Genomic DNA, 18,423 nt, shown 5'->3' with positions numbered 1-18,423 from the left:
TTCATAGTTCAGGAATTGAAAAACCTGAGGGGACATTAGGCTTCTGTTACCTGAGATTAGAGTTTCCTCCCTCTCCAGCTCTCCTTCAGCTTTGTGCTTTTCATGTAAATTTTTTTTTAAGAAGTTGTTTTTTTTTTTTAAAGATTTATTTATTTATACAAGAACCGGGGTACACGCCAGATGCACAGGAGGATGAGAGGATTCACCAGAGACAGAGCGGGAAGCAGAACAGGCAGACTGACTGAAATACACTGCTGAGGTGAGCAGTGGATGAGACAGAAGAGATCTGCCGAGTCAAGTGGGATTCTCGCCGGCCAGCCGGGATCGAACTTGCACTACAGAGGCTGCGGACAGCTGCACAGTGCAGTGCTCAACTGCCTGCGCCATCAGGGAGGCCCCTTTCATGCAATTTAAAGCACTTGTGATGTCTGCACCCCATCTTCCATCAACCAAAATCTGGAAGTCCTAACCATGAATCCCCAAACCTTTAAGATCAATGTTTTAAATGCTGCAGAGATGCTAAAGTAGAGGGTTACATAATGCTAACAATCATTCTGAAACTTTTTTTTTCAGTACTGAAGTACACAAACATATAATTCAGTATGTCTAATAAAATCTCAGGAAAACTACTTTGAGAAAACCTAGTTGGAGAAGTTAATAAGAATGTTCTAGCATTTCAGATGAGGACACTTTCCAACTGTCATCGGGTATACCATTTAGTAGAAAAAATATTTTTTGAACAAAGAGATTTTTGTCAAGTAGGGCCAATTACTTAATCTTAACCCATAAAGGGCATTAACAAGAAGACAGATAACTAATGTATCTCATGGTTCCAGCTGTCCCCACAATGATGGATGTGTTCAGGAGGTTAGTCTCATGAGGAGAAATGGGACAGATCTTCAGCACCATTTAATTAGACTGTTACCAGTTCATCAACACTGAAATGTGTGCAAGGAAGGATGCTATATTTGAATTTTTCTTTACCCACTCAAAATGAAACAGAGCATTTAGCCTTTGCCCTCCCTCCCCCAACTCTCAGAGAATGGAAAGAAAAATCAATTCTGAAAGAAAATCAACCTTGGCGTCATTATCTAAAATCTGGTCACTGCAGTGATGATCTGACCACTTCCAGGGAGCCTGATGTTTCTGCTACTTCCCCCAGCACCACTCACGGTGGACAAGTACTGCTCATCCACATCCCTTCGGGCCCCTGCCCAGCTTAGTGGTATGAGAGATAGAGCTTATTCTGAGACCCAGAGAGGGTGAGGAGGTCACCAGGACAGCACAGTTGGGCAAGTAGCAGCACAGGGATTTCTATTTTCTTTTTTTAAAATTTGAAAGTCTATTGCCTTCATACTTTTCCCATCTCTTGGGTATTTAAAATAAGCAAATGCACTGACTACTCTTTTTACTACTTCAGAATGACCATGAATGTGCTTTTTGCTGCCACGCAACAATGCCAGCACCAAATAAGTCAGTTCCATTAGACATAATACATTTTGCCTCTGGATTTAAGCCTCCAAGGAATTCTTACCTGGTGCTCCTGTGTACATGATGGAAAATACATTTATTGCTATTGTAGCAGCATAGAACACTGGAAGTGCCCGGAGGCCATTGGGAACAGGGTCCTCCTGTATGACAATGAGATAAAGTGGAAAGTCAGGACATCTGCAGCCAACACAGGCAAAATGACATAAAACACTGTGGCCAGAAAGTCCAAAATGGCAGGCCACATGCCGCCTGCTGTGGGGTCTTCCGCATATCTACAGAAGTGATGCTGACTGGACAACCAGTGCTCACAGATGCTGTCTCAAAGAGCCCACTATTGGGCCCAGCAGACACATTAAAGCATGAGAATCACATGAGCTGATGTCAGACTTAGAAAAAGAACTGTTGTTAGGTTAGGTCAGTTCCTGTGGACTGAAGCCAGAGTTCAGCATCTACTTCAAAATCTGTGGCACTCACTGCTCTTCAAGCCCAGGTTTGGTGCAAAAACCTTTCAACAAATATTCTAAGATGTGATCCTCTAAGAGAGGCAAATGACTTGAACATCACTGCGTTACTACTAGATTTCATGTCACTATTATACAATTTATTGCAGCTATATTAAAATACATAAACACATTACCAAGTGCTATGATTTTCAAAACCTTTTCATAAGGCATAGTATTTAATCTTCAAATATTAAAAGTTAAAAAGCACTGTGGGTTCTTTGTCTAATAAAACATTTAGTTACAACTTTTGACTTCAGTGACATCATGCCCTAAATCTAACACTTCGACAAGACTGGGAAGTGTCTATGTTTTAAGCTAAACAACAGCAGAGTATTAGAAATGCAGAGTTTCAAGCAGATATACAGAGGCTTTTAAAGCAAGCATACGGACTGAGAACTCCTCAATGAAGCACTGGCTTACAGATGTTGCTTAAATAATTCCAAAAAGGACATCTGTTAACAACCAAGTGAGATATTCTTGCACACTTATATGAATCTTCTGCCTACCCATGAAAAAAGGAAATTTTGTCCAAACATATAAACAGAAGTAAGGATAAGTGGAGACTATTTCAAAGATGTCTGCTGTCAACTACAAACTTGTGTAGAAACTAAGTACGCAGAGCACCACAAGTCATCAAGAACATATTCTGCACGTCTCAGCAGCCATCAGCACTCATCAAGAAGCTGGAGTTGAAATGGTAGTGGGGATCAGTAAGAGCAGGGTGGGTGGGATTCCCTGGGTGAGTGTCACAATCAGGCCGGGCAAGGAAGTGAAAAACATGGTGGCGGTAATGGCAGGAGCCAGGGCTGAGAGGCTCACCAGTCTTCTAATCTGTCTTGGGCCACGGGATAGAACTCAGGGTGAACTGAAAACAAAAAATGCTGGGATGCTTAACATTTTCACATTTTATGTTTGGAAAGCTCTGGTTTCTAAAACGTTTTTTCTCAGGGACAATATCGATAAAGAACCCCCAACCAATAACTTTTGAAGGTGTGAAAGCCCCAAGCTTGGGGTTTTTTAATTGAATCACTTTATGTTTTCTCAAATAACCTGTTATTAAAACTCAAATGCTAAGTGTCTCATGGAGACCTGTCTCCTTTCCTCCGTCCCTCCCACCTCCTCCTCTCTCTTCCTTCTGTCATCTGCCACTCATCCAAACACTCACCATTCCCCTCCCTTAACAAATATTCAACCAGTGTCTCTGAAGTGCTAAGCACAGTGCTGGACACTAGGATAAAGTGAACAAAATAATGATGGTTTCTGGTCTCAGAGATCTTACAGTTACACAGTAAACTGGCAAGAAAGCAAGAAATAAGGACTGCACAACATGGTAAGTGCAGTGATGAAAAAATCCAGTGTGTGGGAGTATAAAAGCAAGGTATCCAACCAGAATCTGGGCAGGAGGGGCAAGACTTCCTAGGAAGTGACATATGAAATGTCCCTATAACCAGACACCTGCTGAGTTGGAGCAGAAGTTTGCCAGACGAGACTGGGCAAGAGGTAGAAAAAATTGAAGGGTGGAGGTGAGCAGACAAGAGAGGGCAACACCATCCAAGAGGTAAACAAAAATTAGCATGGCTGGAGCAAAGGAGAAGGAATGGCAAAAAATGATGATGGTTAGCTTATACTCATCCCAGAGAAAGCCCTCAAGAGACTTTTAGGCAATGCTAAGAACACTTTGCTGCATCTCCCAATAAGGAGCCGAAGGAAGGCATGCCTATAATGTGGTAAGTTAAGCTAAAACACACTGATCAAAGGCATGTTTTATGGCTTGTAATATACTGCAACAACTTCTGTCAAATAAAAAATACAAACAAATATTTTTTTCTAGAATACTGAGCTCAGTAAGTTTTTGTTTTAATCTCACTTTTTAAAAAATAAAATACATGCTCAATAGGCATATTTCCGTCTTTTTGTCTTTTCTCAAATTAAGTCAATATTTTAAGCATGCTTCCTCCATTAAAATACACCTTACACTGGGGTAAGGAAATTCTCCAGCTATTTTCAGTGATAGTCAATTCCAGAATCTTAATACACCCTCATTCTATTATGTTTAATATGCAGGAAATAATTACCTTTCTTTTTAGAGATCTGAGCACAGTGCCTGGGAGCGTTTACTAATGAACTCAATCACGGAGTAAAGCACACTATTCATAATACTGGTTTCTGGGGAAGCCCCTTGGTACTCTACCTTTACTCTCTCGGCCTATCTTATTATAAAGTCTGATTCTGACTCTAGGCTGCTGTGACTTAATTTTATAAAAATGCATCATTATTAATTTCTATTGAGTACAAGCAAAATTAGTTTAAAACAATAAAATAATAATAGTACTCACTTACCTTTTTTAAGATGAAAATTCTGATCAGTACAAATAGCACACCAGACATGAAACCAGACAACAGTGGAGATATAAACCATGAAGCAACTGAGTAATTAAAAAAAAAGAAAATGAATGTTAAAATTCTACATAATTAAGGTCATATTTACATATAATAATGCTAACCAACATATAGTACAAAAATTATAAATACTCCAGAACTATTTACCTTAACTCAGAACCTAATAACTCCCCTGCCTTGGCAGAGCTGACCCTGATGTGTGTCTAATTTTCTGACACAAACATTGGGCCCCAGGTCACCTAGCACACTGCTGGCACATAGTCAAGTAAGTCTTTGCCCAAGCTCAGGCTTCAGAAGACAGATTCCTTGGGTTCTCACTCAGATCTCTCATCTGCTCTTGTCAACCCATATGGAGATGCGGGCAATATTTATTCCAACAGTAAGGATTATTGAAGAACTGGTCTGCTATTTCTAAGTTGCTCCCCAGCTAATTCTACAGTTAAGAACCACTAATCTAGAAGCCTGGGATCTAAGTGGTTTCTCCTTTTTTTTTTTTTTAAGATTGAGTTATTTACTTATACAAGCACTGGGTACAGTCAGAAGTGCAGGAGGGTGAGAGAATTCACCAGAGCCAGAGCAGGGAACAGAACAGGCAGACTGACAAAATACACTGCTGAGGGGAGCAATGGGCGTGACAGGAGAGGTCTGCACACCTCTAAGTGGTTTTTCTGGATGCATGTATCTCTGCTTGGCAGGTCAGGAATCCATTTTCACTTGAGTTCCTAGAACACTGATTCTTAAATGGAAGAGCACCCCAGAGGATGGAGATGGGTGTTCTTCCAGTGGGTGGGCTGGAATTATGGCTGAATGGATTTCTCTCTTCTTAAAAGGCAGTGCCAGGGAACAGGTTGGCACAGCTCTCAGCTGGGTCTGAGACTCAGGCCTACAACCCAGAAGGAACATGAGAGTGCTTCCTCTCCGGGGGCTTACTGGCTGATCAGCTTAATGCAGGGAGGTGAACAGTGCTGGGCTCACATTGAGGTTTTCAGGACCTTAAATCCTGACTCCTGAACACAGAAGGCATTTTCCTCACTTGGGTCTAGTTTTTCTGTGATCTTCAGACTGATTTCAATCATATAAATTTCTTTTCTGCCTGTGAACAACAGCTTTGATTTTCAAAGCTTGGTGACAAGGTAATATTTGAAAAGTATTTGTAGTTAGAGATGTTTGAGTACATAATAATAGTCTGTTAATGGAGAAATTAACAGAAATTATAAGGGAAAACACACTACCCACATAGGTCTTCCAGGCCTTGACATTTGAGGGGAAAATATCACAATGGTAACTTTTAATCAAACTTATTCTATAAAATGTAAAATTTCATTCTTTACAAGTTTAAGAAAATGGTGATTACCGATCTTGACAAGTTCCATCCACTGCACACCTTTGGTACCAATTGCAACAAGTGAGAATCCTATAGTAGAGCCAACAATGCAGTGAGTGCCTGAGATCGGAAGTCTCAGGAAGGACGCGATCAGCTGCCAAACAGCTGAACCTAAAGGTTGAAAGATGAAATGAAAAAGTCAGATGAAGAAAGTACAGTGTCTCAAACGGTCACAAAAGAAAGAAACCCAAATCATGGTTCTCATTAACAATAGCAATCTGGGTTGAATTTTCTATGGATTATTTTTTTATGAAGTGCTAAATTCTCAATAAAAAATCACTCAATTAACTTTAGTCAAAAGAACATTTTTCAATACTAAAGGAGAATGCTGATTTATTTAAAGAAAAGTCTCCTGATGCCAGTTACTAATGGTCTTTGTGGCATTTAGGTACTTGAGTGGATGACGAACTTGTTCTGATGTAAAGTATGCCCAAGACCAAGCAAGAGATTCAAGATTAATAATGAACACAGAGGAAAAAGGCAGGCTGCATCCTGGGCAAGATCTTATTGTAGCAATGCCTCGCAGCCACACAGTGACAAGGGCTAGCTGCTGGCTAGCTCAGCTCAGGCTGTGCAAGAGATAGTCATGTCATGTTGTTCTTTTGATTTCTGCCTCTCATTTGAGAAGTAACTATGATGTTTAACCCAAAGTTGGGTATACGCTCTCAGCCCCGAGCCCAGAAGACTGGACCAATTCTTTGTCTGCTCCCTCAAGCTTTCTCCTTAGGAGTTAAGAGGATCCCTTAGTTTTGGATCCCTTTGTGTCCTTTTACCTCAATTTCACCACTCTTTTCCAAGCTTAATGTTTTTCTAGGCCACAGTTCACTTCAGATATTTTCATAAGCAGATCAAATTTTGCAGTCAGTATTAAAAGCATCAGCTGGGAAAGACCACTTTCAGAAAAGTTGTTGAAAAGCTCATATAGAACAAGAAGGGAACAAAGGGCTTGGCAGATAAGCAGGGCACGTTATTAATCCCAAATGTTAATTCGGGAAAGCTGGTTGCTGGGCAGCAACAGCACTTCTAAGCAGATCCTGGGCACTTTCTGCAAAAATATCTGAGTTTCAGAGGGTCACTGAAGGCTGCACTGGTCGCAGTGATAAAGCCATGCTGACGCTGCTCTGTGAGCACTGGGCACGCTGACCTTTGGGCTGTGACCCCATGGCTATCCCTGAAGCGCGTGCTGGAGGAGAGCGGGCCAGCCTGAGCTGCCAACCTGGTGACAGGCTCCATGGCAGAGGCATCCCTGTGCACAGTTCCTTAAGCCTCACATCTAAGCTCAGGGCTCGGCAGGGACTAGTTGTTTGAAAAATAAAGCCAGAGTTTGGAGCACATTTCTCGGCAAAGAACTGTAGCTTTAAAAACAAACTTTATGAGTTACATTTTCACAAAAATTAAAACAATTGAGTGATGTTAAGAGGATGGTATACACTCAGCCAACTGAATTCAAAATGAATTCATGGGATTTTCTGTTCTAAAAGTGGCCATCCTTTCTCTGGCTGACTTTATAGCATATATCCTGGAGGAGGAGGTTTTGTAAGGAAAGGTGGGGAGGGCCAGGGCTGCCTGAGAAAGGGAAGAAGGGGAAACATCAGGCCAATAGGAGGAGAGAAGCAGCAGCTGCAAAAGGGGGCAGGAGGCAGGTATCACAAGTGAGGTTCAGGGCTCAGTCTCGAACTCATTTCTGAAGCAAATGGGGTTACATTTATGTTAAGAAAAACAGTGACAAAAAGTAGGAAATATTTTAACCTGAGATAATGGCATTCTACAAGGAGGAAAGGATTTAAGTACAGTACGGGGGTGTAAGATAAAACCTAGGCGGGGGTGGGGTGGGGGTAACATGAGCATCTTGAAGCAACAGGTTCCTGAAAAGAGGACAGAGTAGTGAGCAAGTGTCAGGGTGACATGGAGGCAGACAGGCAGGTGAGCATGTGCAGGCAGGGAGAAGATGCAAAGTTACACACCAAGAGGGAGCTTTGGGGTCGGGGTGGGGGGTCTGTGCACGTCCTAGACTGGAAGTTGAGGCAGATGGTTTGTTCATGCTATTGTGAGTTTTTCCATGAGAAGCTGCTGAGTTTTGAATTCTCAGTAGAGTTTTGGAGCCTTTGGTTTCATACTAAGTGGACTAACTAAAGCTTCAGGGCTGAGCTAGAGCACCCAAGGATAACTTGTTCCAAAGTATAACTAGCACTGACAATTTATTCTATCCAACCAACTTAATGCTACCATGACTCTAGAAGAAAGCACAGAGGCACATGAGCTTGGGGAGAAGTTTCTAAAGGAAAAAGATAAGAAAGAAAAGAGAATAGGATAAAAGGCGGGGTGGCGGGGGCAAGAAATGGATGTTGAGTTCAGAAGAGGAGAACTGGGAGAATTCCAGAATCTGAAAAGAATCAGTTTTGGTTTTTGCCACTAATAATTGTACCATCATCTTAAATTTACATAAGTCCCATTTTCAAGAAATCCAGTTTAAAAAATCTAGGTAACTCCTACAAATTCCCAACAAAACAGGCTCTGGTAATCATCTAACCACAACCCCCCCCCAAAAGAAACCAAAGCAAACAAAATCAAACTATTCAAGCAAAACCCCAAATTGCTTTGGTTAACCTAAATTCTAGTTGAGATAAGTAGTCTTCATTCTTTCAGTCAAGAGCCAAAGGCCAGGGGTGAAAAAACTTAAAAACTGGACACATTATTCTGTCCAAAGGAAGAGTTAGCCCTGACATGAAGTTCAGTTCACAAGGTGAACAGGGGGCCTCAGTGCAGCTCAATGACACATCTTTTCCATAAGCACCACCATCGCTCCAAAGTTGCATCCAATGAAAGGAGAAATGCCTGTTAAAATCTGATTTTTCAGTTTTTCTTTTTTTCTCTTCTACATCCAACATACCTTGCCTATATTACACTGACACTAGAAAAATCTTACTTTCAGCTCAATGTGATTATACTTTAGATATCGATTATGACTAGCAAGGATGAATAATATATTTTTCTAAGGGAATTTCAAATATGTCTGACTATGATAAGACATAAGTATTCAGTGAAGGTAAGTAAAATCTAGTCATTACAGTAGCTGTTGTAATTAGAGCAACTGTGAACCATTCATCTTTAAACCACAAAATGTGAAGTTCAGAAACAGTAACTCCTTGCTATGTATTACTAACCTATTGTGCTTTGTAATATTTGATACCCTAGGACATCAATCTGACCGGATGCCTCAACAACTTCTCAAACTAATTTGCTGTGATTAAAAAGTTGATGGGCCATCTTAAATTTATTAAGTAATCTCCATATTCTGGATGTTTAAGAAAGGCCAGTGACAATTAATACCTGTGTTCTTGGTACACCAGCATCTTACCTCCTACTGCAGGACTCTTCCTACAAAAGGAGATGTCCTGTTGAAAGCAGAAGGTGATAGAATTCCTCTCTAACCCACTTCTCCCTAACAAATTACCCACATAGATCAGCTGTCTGCTGTGCCATCACCGCTCCCTAGAGGCAAGCAGAGAAAGAGTCCTGTCAGCTACACTTAAGCCATCACTGCCCAGAGCTTGCTTTTCAGGGGTCACAGGACAGTGAGCAAAGCGTCCCCATTGTATTTCAGTTGATGGTCACATTGGGCAATGGAGAAATCCCACCATCTAATCAATTTGCTTATTAACACAGTTCACTGTTCTAAACACTCTTTCATTGAGACAACTGGAAACTACCAATAAAAGGTCATACTGTAAACAGGTGACTCACAAATGATACTCTTGGCTAGAAAACAAAACAAGCATACCAAATGGAACTCCTAGAGGTAGAAACAGAAAATCAAAACAAAAACTAACAAAAGGATTACAAAGAACATAGAGGACCAGAATTTCTTGAAATATGAGCACTCTAGATTGGTTTGGTAACTGCTGTAAGATTTAAATGGAGAATACAAAAGATTAACTAGTCGATAGTGTTTTTTAGCACCTAAGTTTTCAAAATATTGTATTCTAATTGATGAAAAATAGACATAAACCTTTAAAGAAATCTCATAAGTAAACCTTTCAAATCAAACCTTTGATATTTGAACTCATAAAAATTATAGATTAAAATGTAAAAATGAGATACAATAAATATGAAACATCAGTTTTTGAAAAGTTAAAGCAAAAATCCACTTGGATATGGCAAAGCATGGAGGAAAGAAAGCCAGGGGACACATTTCTCATTGTGCAAAGAAAGATGCTACTTACCAACCATTGCACTAACTTCCCCAGCCATTAGTGTTTCTACTGTGTCGTTGTATAGGTTCACATCAATGATACCTTTTCGAATGGTCTCTCCTACTTTGGCTCCCAGTAATACTGAGCCGGTGGTTTCAAATATCGAAGCCAAAATGCATGCCTGTCTCAAGGTCACCACACCAGAGCCCACAGCAGTACCGAATGAATTGGCAACATCATTTGCACCAACAGAAAATGCCAAGATAAAAGCTATGATAAAACCCAAAATGACCATCCACAAATACTCATCCATAGCCATTTTGGAAAGGGGCTCCGGGTACTTTTCTTTTGCAGAAATATTTTAAATAAACAAAACTTGAGGTTATAAACGTCGTAAGGCCGAGAGTTCTTGTAAACAGTGAGTTTGCTCTGGAAAGTGCTGGATAATGTTAGAGCCTGAACAAACTGCTAACTGCTGGTTTTCAAACTACTGTCAGTACAGTTCATTTGGTTGTGTTCAGTCAGCAGTAAAACACATTCCATATTTTAACTCCCAGTCTGGGAAAGCTGTGATGTCTCCTCCTGTAACAGAAAGAAAAAAAAAGAAATCAATTACTCTAAGCAACCTGAAACAGTTTGTTTTTTCAGAAGTAAATGTTTTAAGCCTACCCTTGGGAACTAATTTTGACATGTGACATAAAGCAACTTCAGGTATATTATAATCAGGTTAAATGCCACCACTCCTCTGGCAAAAGCTGATTTCTGGAATGTCAGAGGTAGAAGCAGCCTTAATAATTATAGACTCATAGCAAGCCTTAGTAGGAAATGCTTCTAAGCAATCTGAAAAATACATTTGCTCATTATTTTCAGAAAGAAAATAATTCCCTCAAATGAGCAAAAAATAAAGGAGAAATTCAGAGTTAGAAGGTTTTTCGAATATATGCAACGCGCCTGATTTCTTGGAACAGTGACTACCAAATAGGATTCTGTGACACTATACCTGCACTTTCATGCAGAGGAACAAGTGCTTTACATTATGATTAGATTGTGAGCCTGAAAGAAAGTTTATAGGTTCTGGTCCAAAGTGACTCATCCAGAGGGTGACAAAGATGGTGCCTGAGGACCTCCAGAAGGAAAGGAGGAGGCTACAGAAGGAATCCATCTTGTTAAAGCACCAGCCAAGTTATGACACAACTCAGCTTCTTCCCATCTCACTCAGGGAAAGCCACAGGCCTTACCATAGTCTGTGAGATACACCCCATGCCCCCCTCGCCCCCCGGCAAAAGACCTCTGCAAGCCAGTCCTGGCTCACTGACCTCAGGTCCTATCTACTCTTCCTCCTGGTTCCTTGCAATTCCTTGAAAACACCAAGTATGCTCACCTTAGGTCCCTTCTACCTGCTGAGCCCTCTGCCAGGAAAAATCTTCCTGACAGCTGCACAGGTCACGCCTCACTCTATTTAGGTCTGGGCTCAAATGTCACCAGTAGAGGCATTCCCTGACCTTGTGAAAGGGCAGCTCCCCCACACCACGCCATTATCTATCCCTCTCACCCTACTGCTTTTCTTTTCTACTTATCACCTCATTAATTCATTCACGCATGTCTCCTCTCACTAGGATGCAGGGACCTTGTTGGTCTCAGTGAAGAGTGTACCTGGTATGCAGTACATTCTAATAAACTTAGTGAATAAATGAAGAAAGAAGCTATTAAACAACTAGAAAAAAATCTTCCATTTTCTTCCTTCTGGGTTGAAGGGGAGAGGTCACAAAATTAATATATCCACAAGGTAAAAGTATCACGAAAAGCTTTGGAATGACAGTATTCCATTATCATGTAAGTAACACAATCTGTATTTCCAAGTACCGTATCTGTGTATTTTCTTTGAACAGTATTGGGTGTGTAGAATGGTGCCTAGCAGAGTGTATACAATTTAATGATAAATCACATAAAAGTTATTTAGGAGAAAAAAAAGGACACAACATTTTTACATAGAGTATGAGTATGGCAATACTAAAAGTAGATAGAAGACCAAAAGATAATATATTAAAACTGTAGCAGTGGTTGAGTTTAAGTGGTAGTGTTATAGATCATTTTTCCCTTTCCCTCCAAACTGTATATTATGGCTATATGTCTTTCAAAATAAAATAATATAAACATTAAATAGTAAGATAAATTGAGCACCATCCATGTATGCAATGTTATAGACACAGAAGGAAACAGAAAATGGATGCTGAGAGATCTTATTATTTCCTAATATTTGTAGTCTATGCAATTCTGGAGATTCAGATTCCAAGTGAGACAAATGAGAAGGCACGCTAAAGGCCAAAAACAATATTCTACTGAAAGAGCATTCTCTTCTTATGATGGGTACATCAAATCTATGAATAAAAATACAAAATAAAAAGTATTTTGGAATATCTACTTTAAAATACAAAGAATTTTTGATAGATCTTGTTTTTCAGGTTTAGATGCCAACAGGGCAAATGAGAACATCCAAAAATACTAGCTGAGACCCTCCTTTGTGCCAGTCACTAGGAATAGAATGATGAGTAAATGTGGATATGGTGCCGGCACATCAGGGCTCAGATGCATCACACCTGTCATGAGAGCACAGATCGGGGCATGGCCTCGTGAGAGAGAGCAGGGGAGCCCACCCACAATCTCAGGATGGCAGAGTAAACTCTGGAATTAGAAGCAGCATTCCAGGCACTTCCCAGGAGGCAAGGAGCAGACTAAGGTGAGAAGACTGGAGATGGGCAAGTGTAAGGAAATCTTGAAGTTGAGGGGGGCCATCTTAAAGACTATTGTGACCATGACAACAATGTGGAGCCTCTGAAAGGTTTTAATCAGACATCTTGACATGATCACGCTTTCTCTTTAAGAAAGAAGAAAGTTCTTGGCTACAGTGTGAAGAATGGACAGGGCAGAAGAGTGAATGTGGGGAGATTAATTATGAGGCCACTGCATAGTTCTGGCTCAGGACAAGGTGTCCTGGCCCCTGGTGGTGATGATGAAGGAAGAGAAATGATTGAACAAGGTATTTTAGTAGCTAAAGTCTAAAATAGGACTTGGGGATGGTTTGTGTGTGGGGGTCAAGAGAGGAGAGCTGACTACTGACTCGTGAAATTAGACTCAAAATAGCTAAGTGGGTTTGTTTTTCTTTATTGAATCATTTTAGTTTTGTCTTTGGGCAGTAGGAAAGGGTTGGATCACACGTTCACTTTTGGACAAGCTGCACATAGAGGTGAATCATAGGAGCACAGAAGAGACACCAAGTTATGTCCTCAGCCCAGTTCTGCGTAGAGAGGTTTTTCCTGTTCTTTACAGTATCTTTGGCATCATTTCAGGCCAGGGACTTCCTCTCCCACTTAGATGATCTGAGATAACTTACTCCCGCAGTCATGTTTATGCTCTTTAATTTGGCTTTTCTATTCCACATTCACATACTCAGCTAACCAGATTAAGTCCAATATGCATCTGGTTGAGGAAAAAAGACTGTCATTTTTTTGACATCTAAATAATATTGTTCTTACAGTATATTTATGGGGCTTTTTTTTTTTTTTTTTTGCAAATACCAATACCTTGACTTTCTTCCTTTTCAACTAATTGCTGTCAAACATGAGTGAAATAAAAGTACTCGAATATCACACAATCTTTGCATAGAAAAAGATGGCAATGCTGCCCAAACCAAGTCTCAGTTGGCTGTAGGACACCAGGCCAGAGACCCAAGATGGTAATTTATCAAGAATATGAAAGCCAAAATTCAGAGTGGCTGAGATCTGACCACATATGACATCTGAGAGAGCTGCTGACTGCTTGAAAGGATTTTGAAAGTGGGCGAACAAATCAGGGGGGACAACTCACTAAGTACTAACTATCTGGAAGGAAGAAAAAGTATTAGATCCCTACCTCATATCAAAGTAAGATTTAAATGTAAAAACTGAAATCTGAAGGAGATAAGAAAAAAAAAGTGTTTACTTAATATTGGAATGGGAGGCCTAGACATGACGTTGAAGACAGTTAATAAATGGAATCCATACATTTGAGTTCATAGAAACCACGCAGCTGGGAGACAAAAAGGTGTGAAGTGTGGAAGCATCAGTGGGAATGCCTCTTCTCTCCTCAGCAATAATTCTCAACAAGGGTGCAGTGCTGCTTAGAATTTCTAGCTGATGTCTTGGTTCTTTCTAACTTTCCTACCAGGGCTTTTCTGAAAAATGTCAGGACATGAAGGAGGGTTAGAACAAATTCGTTCTCTCTCTCTCTGTCTCTCTCTGTCTCTTGGGATTTGCAGAACTGAAGGTTACAAGATGTTCTTCAATTTCCAAATGTAACCAAGCTCTTGTATTTGAAGAACAGAGACAGAGAGCTAAGATTGTTTTGAATAATCGCAAGAGATATTGAGGTGTTTCGTGATATCTGTCTTGTAATATGTTAACAATTTGTAATATGTTAACAAGATCCTCACTTTCTTCTCTCAGTACCCGCGATAACTCACACACAAGCATCTCAACTTTCAATTCCGCCTGCCATCTCTTCCATTCCTGGGTCTCTGAAACAATGAGGGCCCTGGAAGGCCTCTCAAGTTAAGCGCATATAGGTTCTTTCTAATTTCCTCCATGAGCTTCTGCCTCAGCTCTATCTAATATCCTCTTATCCACACTAGAAATCTGAATGTTTAAATAACAAGTGAAAATAAACATTCTCTGAATATTTCTAGACAGATTTGTATACCATTAAAATATAGGGATGTTGCTGAGTTGCCTCAAGTCCCAGACGGGCAGGTCTGTAGGGACTGGAGCTTACATTCTTTCTGACTCTTTCCAGGGGACTTACTATTTGGCAGAACTGGCACATAGCCAGCCTCTTTACACTGTGCTTGCTCCTGGCCTATGAGGATCTTTACCCTGACATTTTATGGGTGGCACCGAAGCTTAGCACTTTCTCCGATAGAGGAAGGAGCCAGGTTCCCCATACAGAGGACCTGGGGCTTAAAGTAATTTTCCAGTGCCTCCTCTAAACCCCAGAATGCTTCACACCTACCCTCTAAAATGTAAAACCTACTTTCCTGAAAGCTAGGGTTGAATCTTGAATTCTGACACTTAGGTAGAAATATGAAGACACAGATCTCTCTTCAGTGGTATGATGCAAAATCTGATGACTTTCTGTTACATGTGGATTAATCTGATGACTTAGATGTAATAATTACTAGCTCCTCCTGATAATATCTAAATAAAATGGAAGATTCAATCTGTAAACCTTATTATTTACAGACTAATGCTACAGGAATTTTTTTTTCTTTTAACATTCAGGATACAGATCTCATCATAAGGAGTCCCTATATACAACATCATTCTTGACCAGCTTACGAAAACATATACTTTACATTCCACTTTAAAAAATTCTTAAACTAATAGTATATTCATGGACATAGTGTGGCGACTGCAGTTCATAAAACTGTAATGTTTATTTGAAAGTTGCTAAGATTAGATCATAAAAGTTTTCATCACAAGGAAAAAAAGAAATTTTTTAACCATGTCTGGTGAGACATTAACTAGACTTAATGTGATCTTTGCAATAGATACCAATGCTATGAATCTTTCTAATGTACACCTAAAGAGAGCATAGTGTTTTATGTCAATTATATCTCAATTTTAACAAAGGACACTGATAATAGAAGCAGGAAGAAGCAAATTGACTCACTGGTGACAAAAAGCATGAACATAAAGCCTGATAATAAAGATACAAGACATCCAAAGTAAACAAGCCACAGATTTAAACCCCACCATTAAGTAGAACAGAGTGGCAAGGACAGTCAGTGGGCACACTGTGGCTCCTGCCCACCATATGTTCCTCACCTTTTCTCTCTGCTCTTTCTCCTGCCTGGAGAAGGGTGAAGAGCATAGGACCTATAGTCAGGCCCTGGGTCCATTCCTGTCTAGTCAGCCACTGGCTACAACCTGGGCAAGTCACTTAAATGATTCATCTGGAAAAATGGGAATAATAGTACCTAATGGCCCTAGCTCAGCACAGCATCAGGAATCAATACATGGTGACTATCATCATTAAGAGCAGTGGGGCAATGGTGAGGAAATGTGAGGCCTAATCCCAGCTCTGCTGCTAACGAGGAGTATGATACTGGGTAAGTCACGTACACTTTCTGAATCCTGATTCATCATCTGTAAAACAGGGATAGTAGAAACCTTTATTTTGCAGAATTATTACTAGGATCCAATCTAATGCATGCAAAAGTGCTTTGTTACTTAGACTCAAGCAACCTGAAGTTATTGATATTGGAGGAACAGTAATTCGAGTTTCCAAAATCCTCTAAAAGTATCTTTCTTCTCCCTGTAAGGCCCCCTAACCTCCTTTAGCAATGGTGTATAGATACCCAGCCCATCTCCCTCCACCCCTGCTCTCTCTAGGTACTCTTTCCATTCTTTTATGTTATCCAGAATTTTCTACCATGAACAATACTACTTTTATTATTGGGTAAAAAGAATTTTAAAATAATACAAAGGTTAAAGCTCATTTTTTTAAAAAAAATGAAGAATGTATCACCAAAATGTGCTTAGTTTTTGGTAATAAGCAAAATGAATTTACCACAAATCTGTGTCTAGCACTGGCCTCTCACACAATTCCTTAAGTTTACTATCTGTGATATAAGATGCAAAATACATCTTTTATTTTCTATCTTTATTTTATCTTTGTTTTTGCCTTCTAAAAATATTCCTTTGTCCTGTTACCTGAGCATCTAGTGGGAAAGTCTCTCCATGATTTTGAGCCTTATATTACATTCCCATTTGTAGAATTCCAAAGGTCTACCCTCAGTCATACTTAGTCTTTTTCTTCCTTTATCTTCATATAGTTCTCTTGACGGTTGGATAATAGTACTGTATTTACCCAAAGACTAAGAAAATGCCCCAATGGTGCTAAATACTTTGCAGCTTTTTTTATGGAAATAACATTTGGGGTTGATGTTCACAAGCGATAACTTATAATTACTCATTTATTCCTATTTTGGCTCACAATTAGAAATTCATAGAACATGAGAGGTTGAATGAACTTTAGACATGCTCTAGTCTAATTTTGGTCATTTTGAAGTGTGACCATTATAAAAATATAGACTAGCTAATGACTCGTGAAATGATCCACTTACAATTAGCTGACAACATGCTAATAACAAATGAAAACAATTAAAGACACTAGGAAGTAAAGCTCCTGCTTGACATTCATTGGGTCTTCCTGATAATACTGTTTTGGGAGTTGAAGTTCCTTGGCATCTTGGCCTAAGCAAGGGTGGAGGAAGAGACAACAGACAAAGAGGAAAGGGTGATGAATAGAATGGATGACTAAGAATGCTGCAGAGCTTTCACCCTTGGAAACTTTCGAGATTAAATGATATCCTCAAGTCCTGCTCAACTCTTGCTCTACATCAACCAGAGACCACAGGGCCAGGAAGAGGCAGTGTAGCCTGGAACCATCAACCACAGGATTGTCCTGTAGGGAGAGAGGGGGTGGAAATTTCTGACCCTTTTCTTGAGCTGTGCAATCAACGACCTTCATGAATTTATGGAACATAACTTATTTTGGTCCTCCATCTCAAGTTTCCACTGCAGACCCTGCGGCCTCAGGCCTTCTGTACCCTTTTTCTTCTCTTTTATAGCCTCATTCCTGCTATATTCACGTGCCCTCCTGCATTTCTGTCATTCTGACATTTAAATATCTTTTTGGCTCATAAGGCATTTGTGTTATTTAGATATTTTCCACACAGCCTTTTGCTCCCTGGAAAGGCATTATACAAATCTATTAAGTAAATATATTTTTAAGGGATAAAGAAATAAACAGCAATAATAATTAAGATGAGATAAAGTTAAAAGAGTCAGGGTGATTTGGCCTGAAGAAAAGCAGCTTTAGAAGCTCCTACATGACTTACATGAAAAACAGCTTTTAAATACTGAAAGACGCCTCAGGAGGTGCAAGCGTCATTTCCTTTGAAATGTGCGAATGGAATCTGACTGTATGATGGGTTAGGTAAGTATTCAGTTATTTTTCCATTTTAAATTAATAATTCAACGATCCCATGAAAATGTTACTATGAGGAAATACATATCAGTCATTCTTTATCTAATTTGAAGATAAAGCAAACAGCCTTGTAATGTAACAAAAAAAAACTATACTCATATAGGAGGAAATATTTGTAGTTGAATGGGTCATGGCATGCTGAACTGAGCTGCCAGTGGAAAGGTGGAATTACCCATAGTAGAGATTGAAAAGTAAAGATTATCCCACCTTGCTGGAGTGTTCTAGGTGCAACACTGCTTGAAGGCAAGGGAGAAGAACTGAGCTTTATAAATTTATTCCCACACTAAGAGAGATATGGCTTCTAAACATTTCCCCTGTTTTGTATGCACTTTAGAGGGATTCCTCTAATTTTTTCCTTCACTTGGAA

At 39.8% G+C, this 18,423-nt stretch overlaps 1 protein-coding gene across 1 annotated transcript in view; it reads right to left on the bottom strand.

Moving 5' to 3' along the window:
- The window catches only part of SLC20A2 (solute carrier family 20 member 2), a gene marked incomplete at both ends in the record, with an annotated part of 32,813 nt that extends 22,523 nt beyond the window's left edge, over nt 1–10,290 (bottom strand). Inside the window, 4 exons of the mRNA XM_084231861.1 lie at nt 1,535–1,631; nt 4,335–4,420; nt 5,749–5,889; nt 10,002–10,290. Of these exons, the coding sequence (XP_084087987.1) occupies nt 1,535–1,631; nt 4,335–4,420; nt 5,749–5,889; nt 10,002–10,290 (613 nt within the window). The remainder of the gene's footprint in view (nt 1–1,534; nt 1,632–4,334; nt 4,421–5,748; nt 5,890–10,001) is intronic.
- Nucleotides 10,291–18,423: the final 8,133 nt, after the last annotated feature.

The sequence above is a fragment of the Talpa europaea genome, assembly GCF_964194135.1.
Source record: "Talpa europaea genome assembly, chromosome: 4".
Taxonomy (NCBI): Eukaryota; Metazoa; Chordata; class Mammalia; order Eulipotyphla; family Talpidae; genus Talpa; species Talpa europaea.
This window is presented reverse-complemented; position numbering and strand designations above follow the sequence as displayed.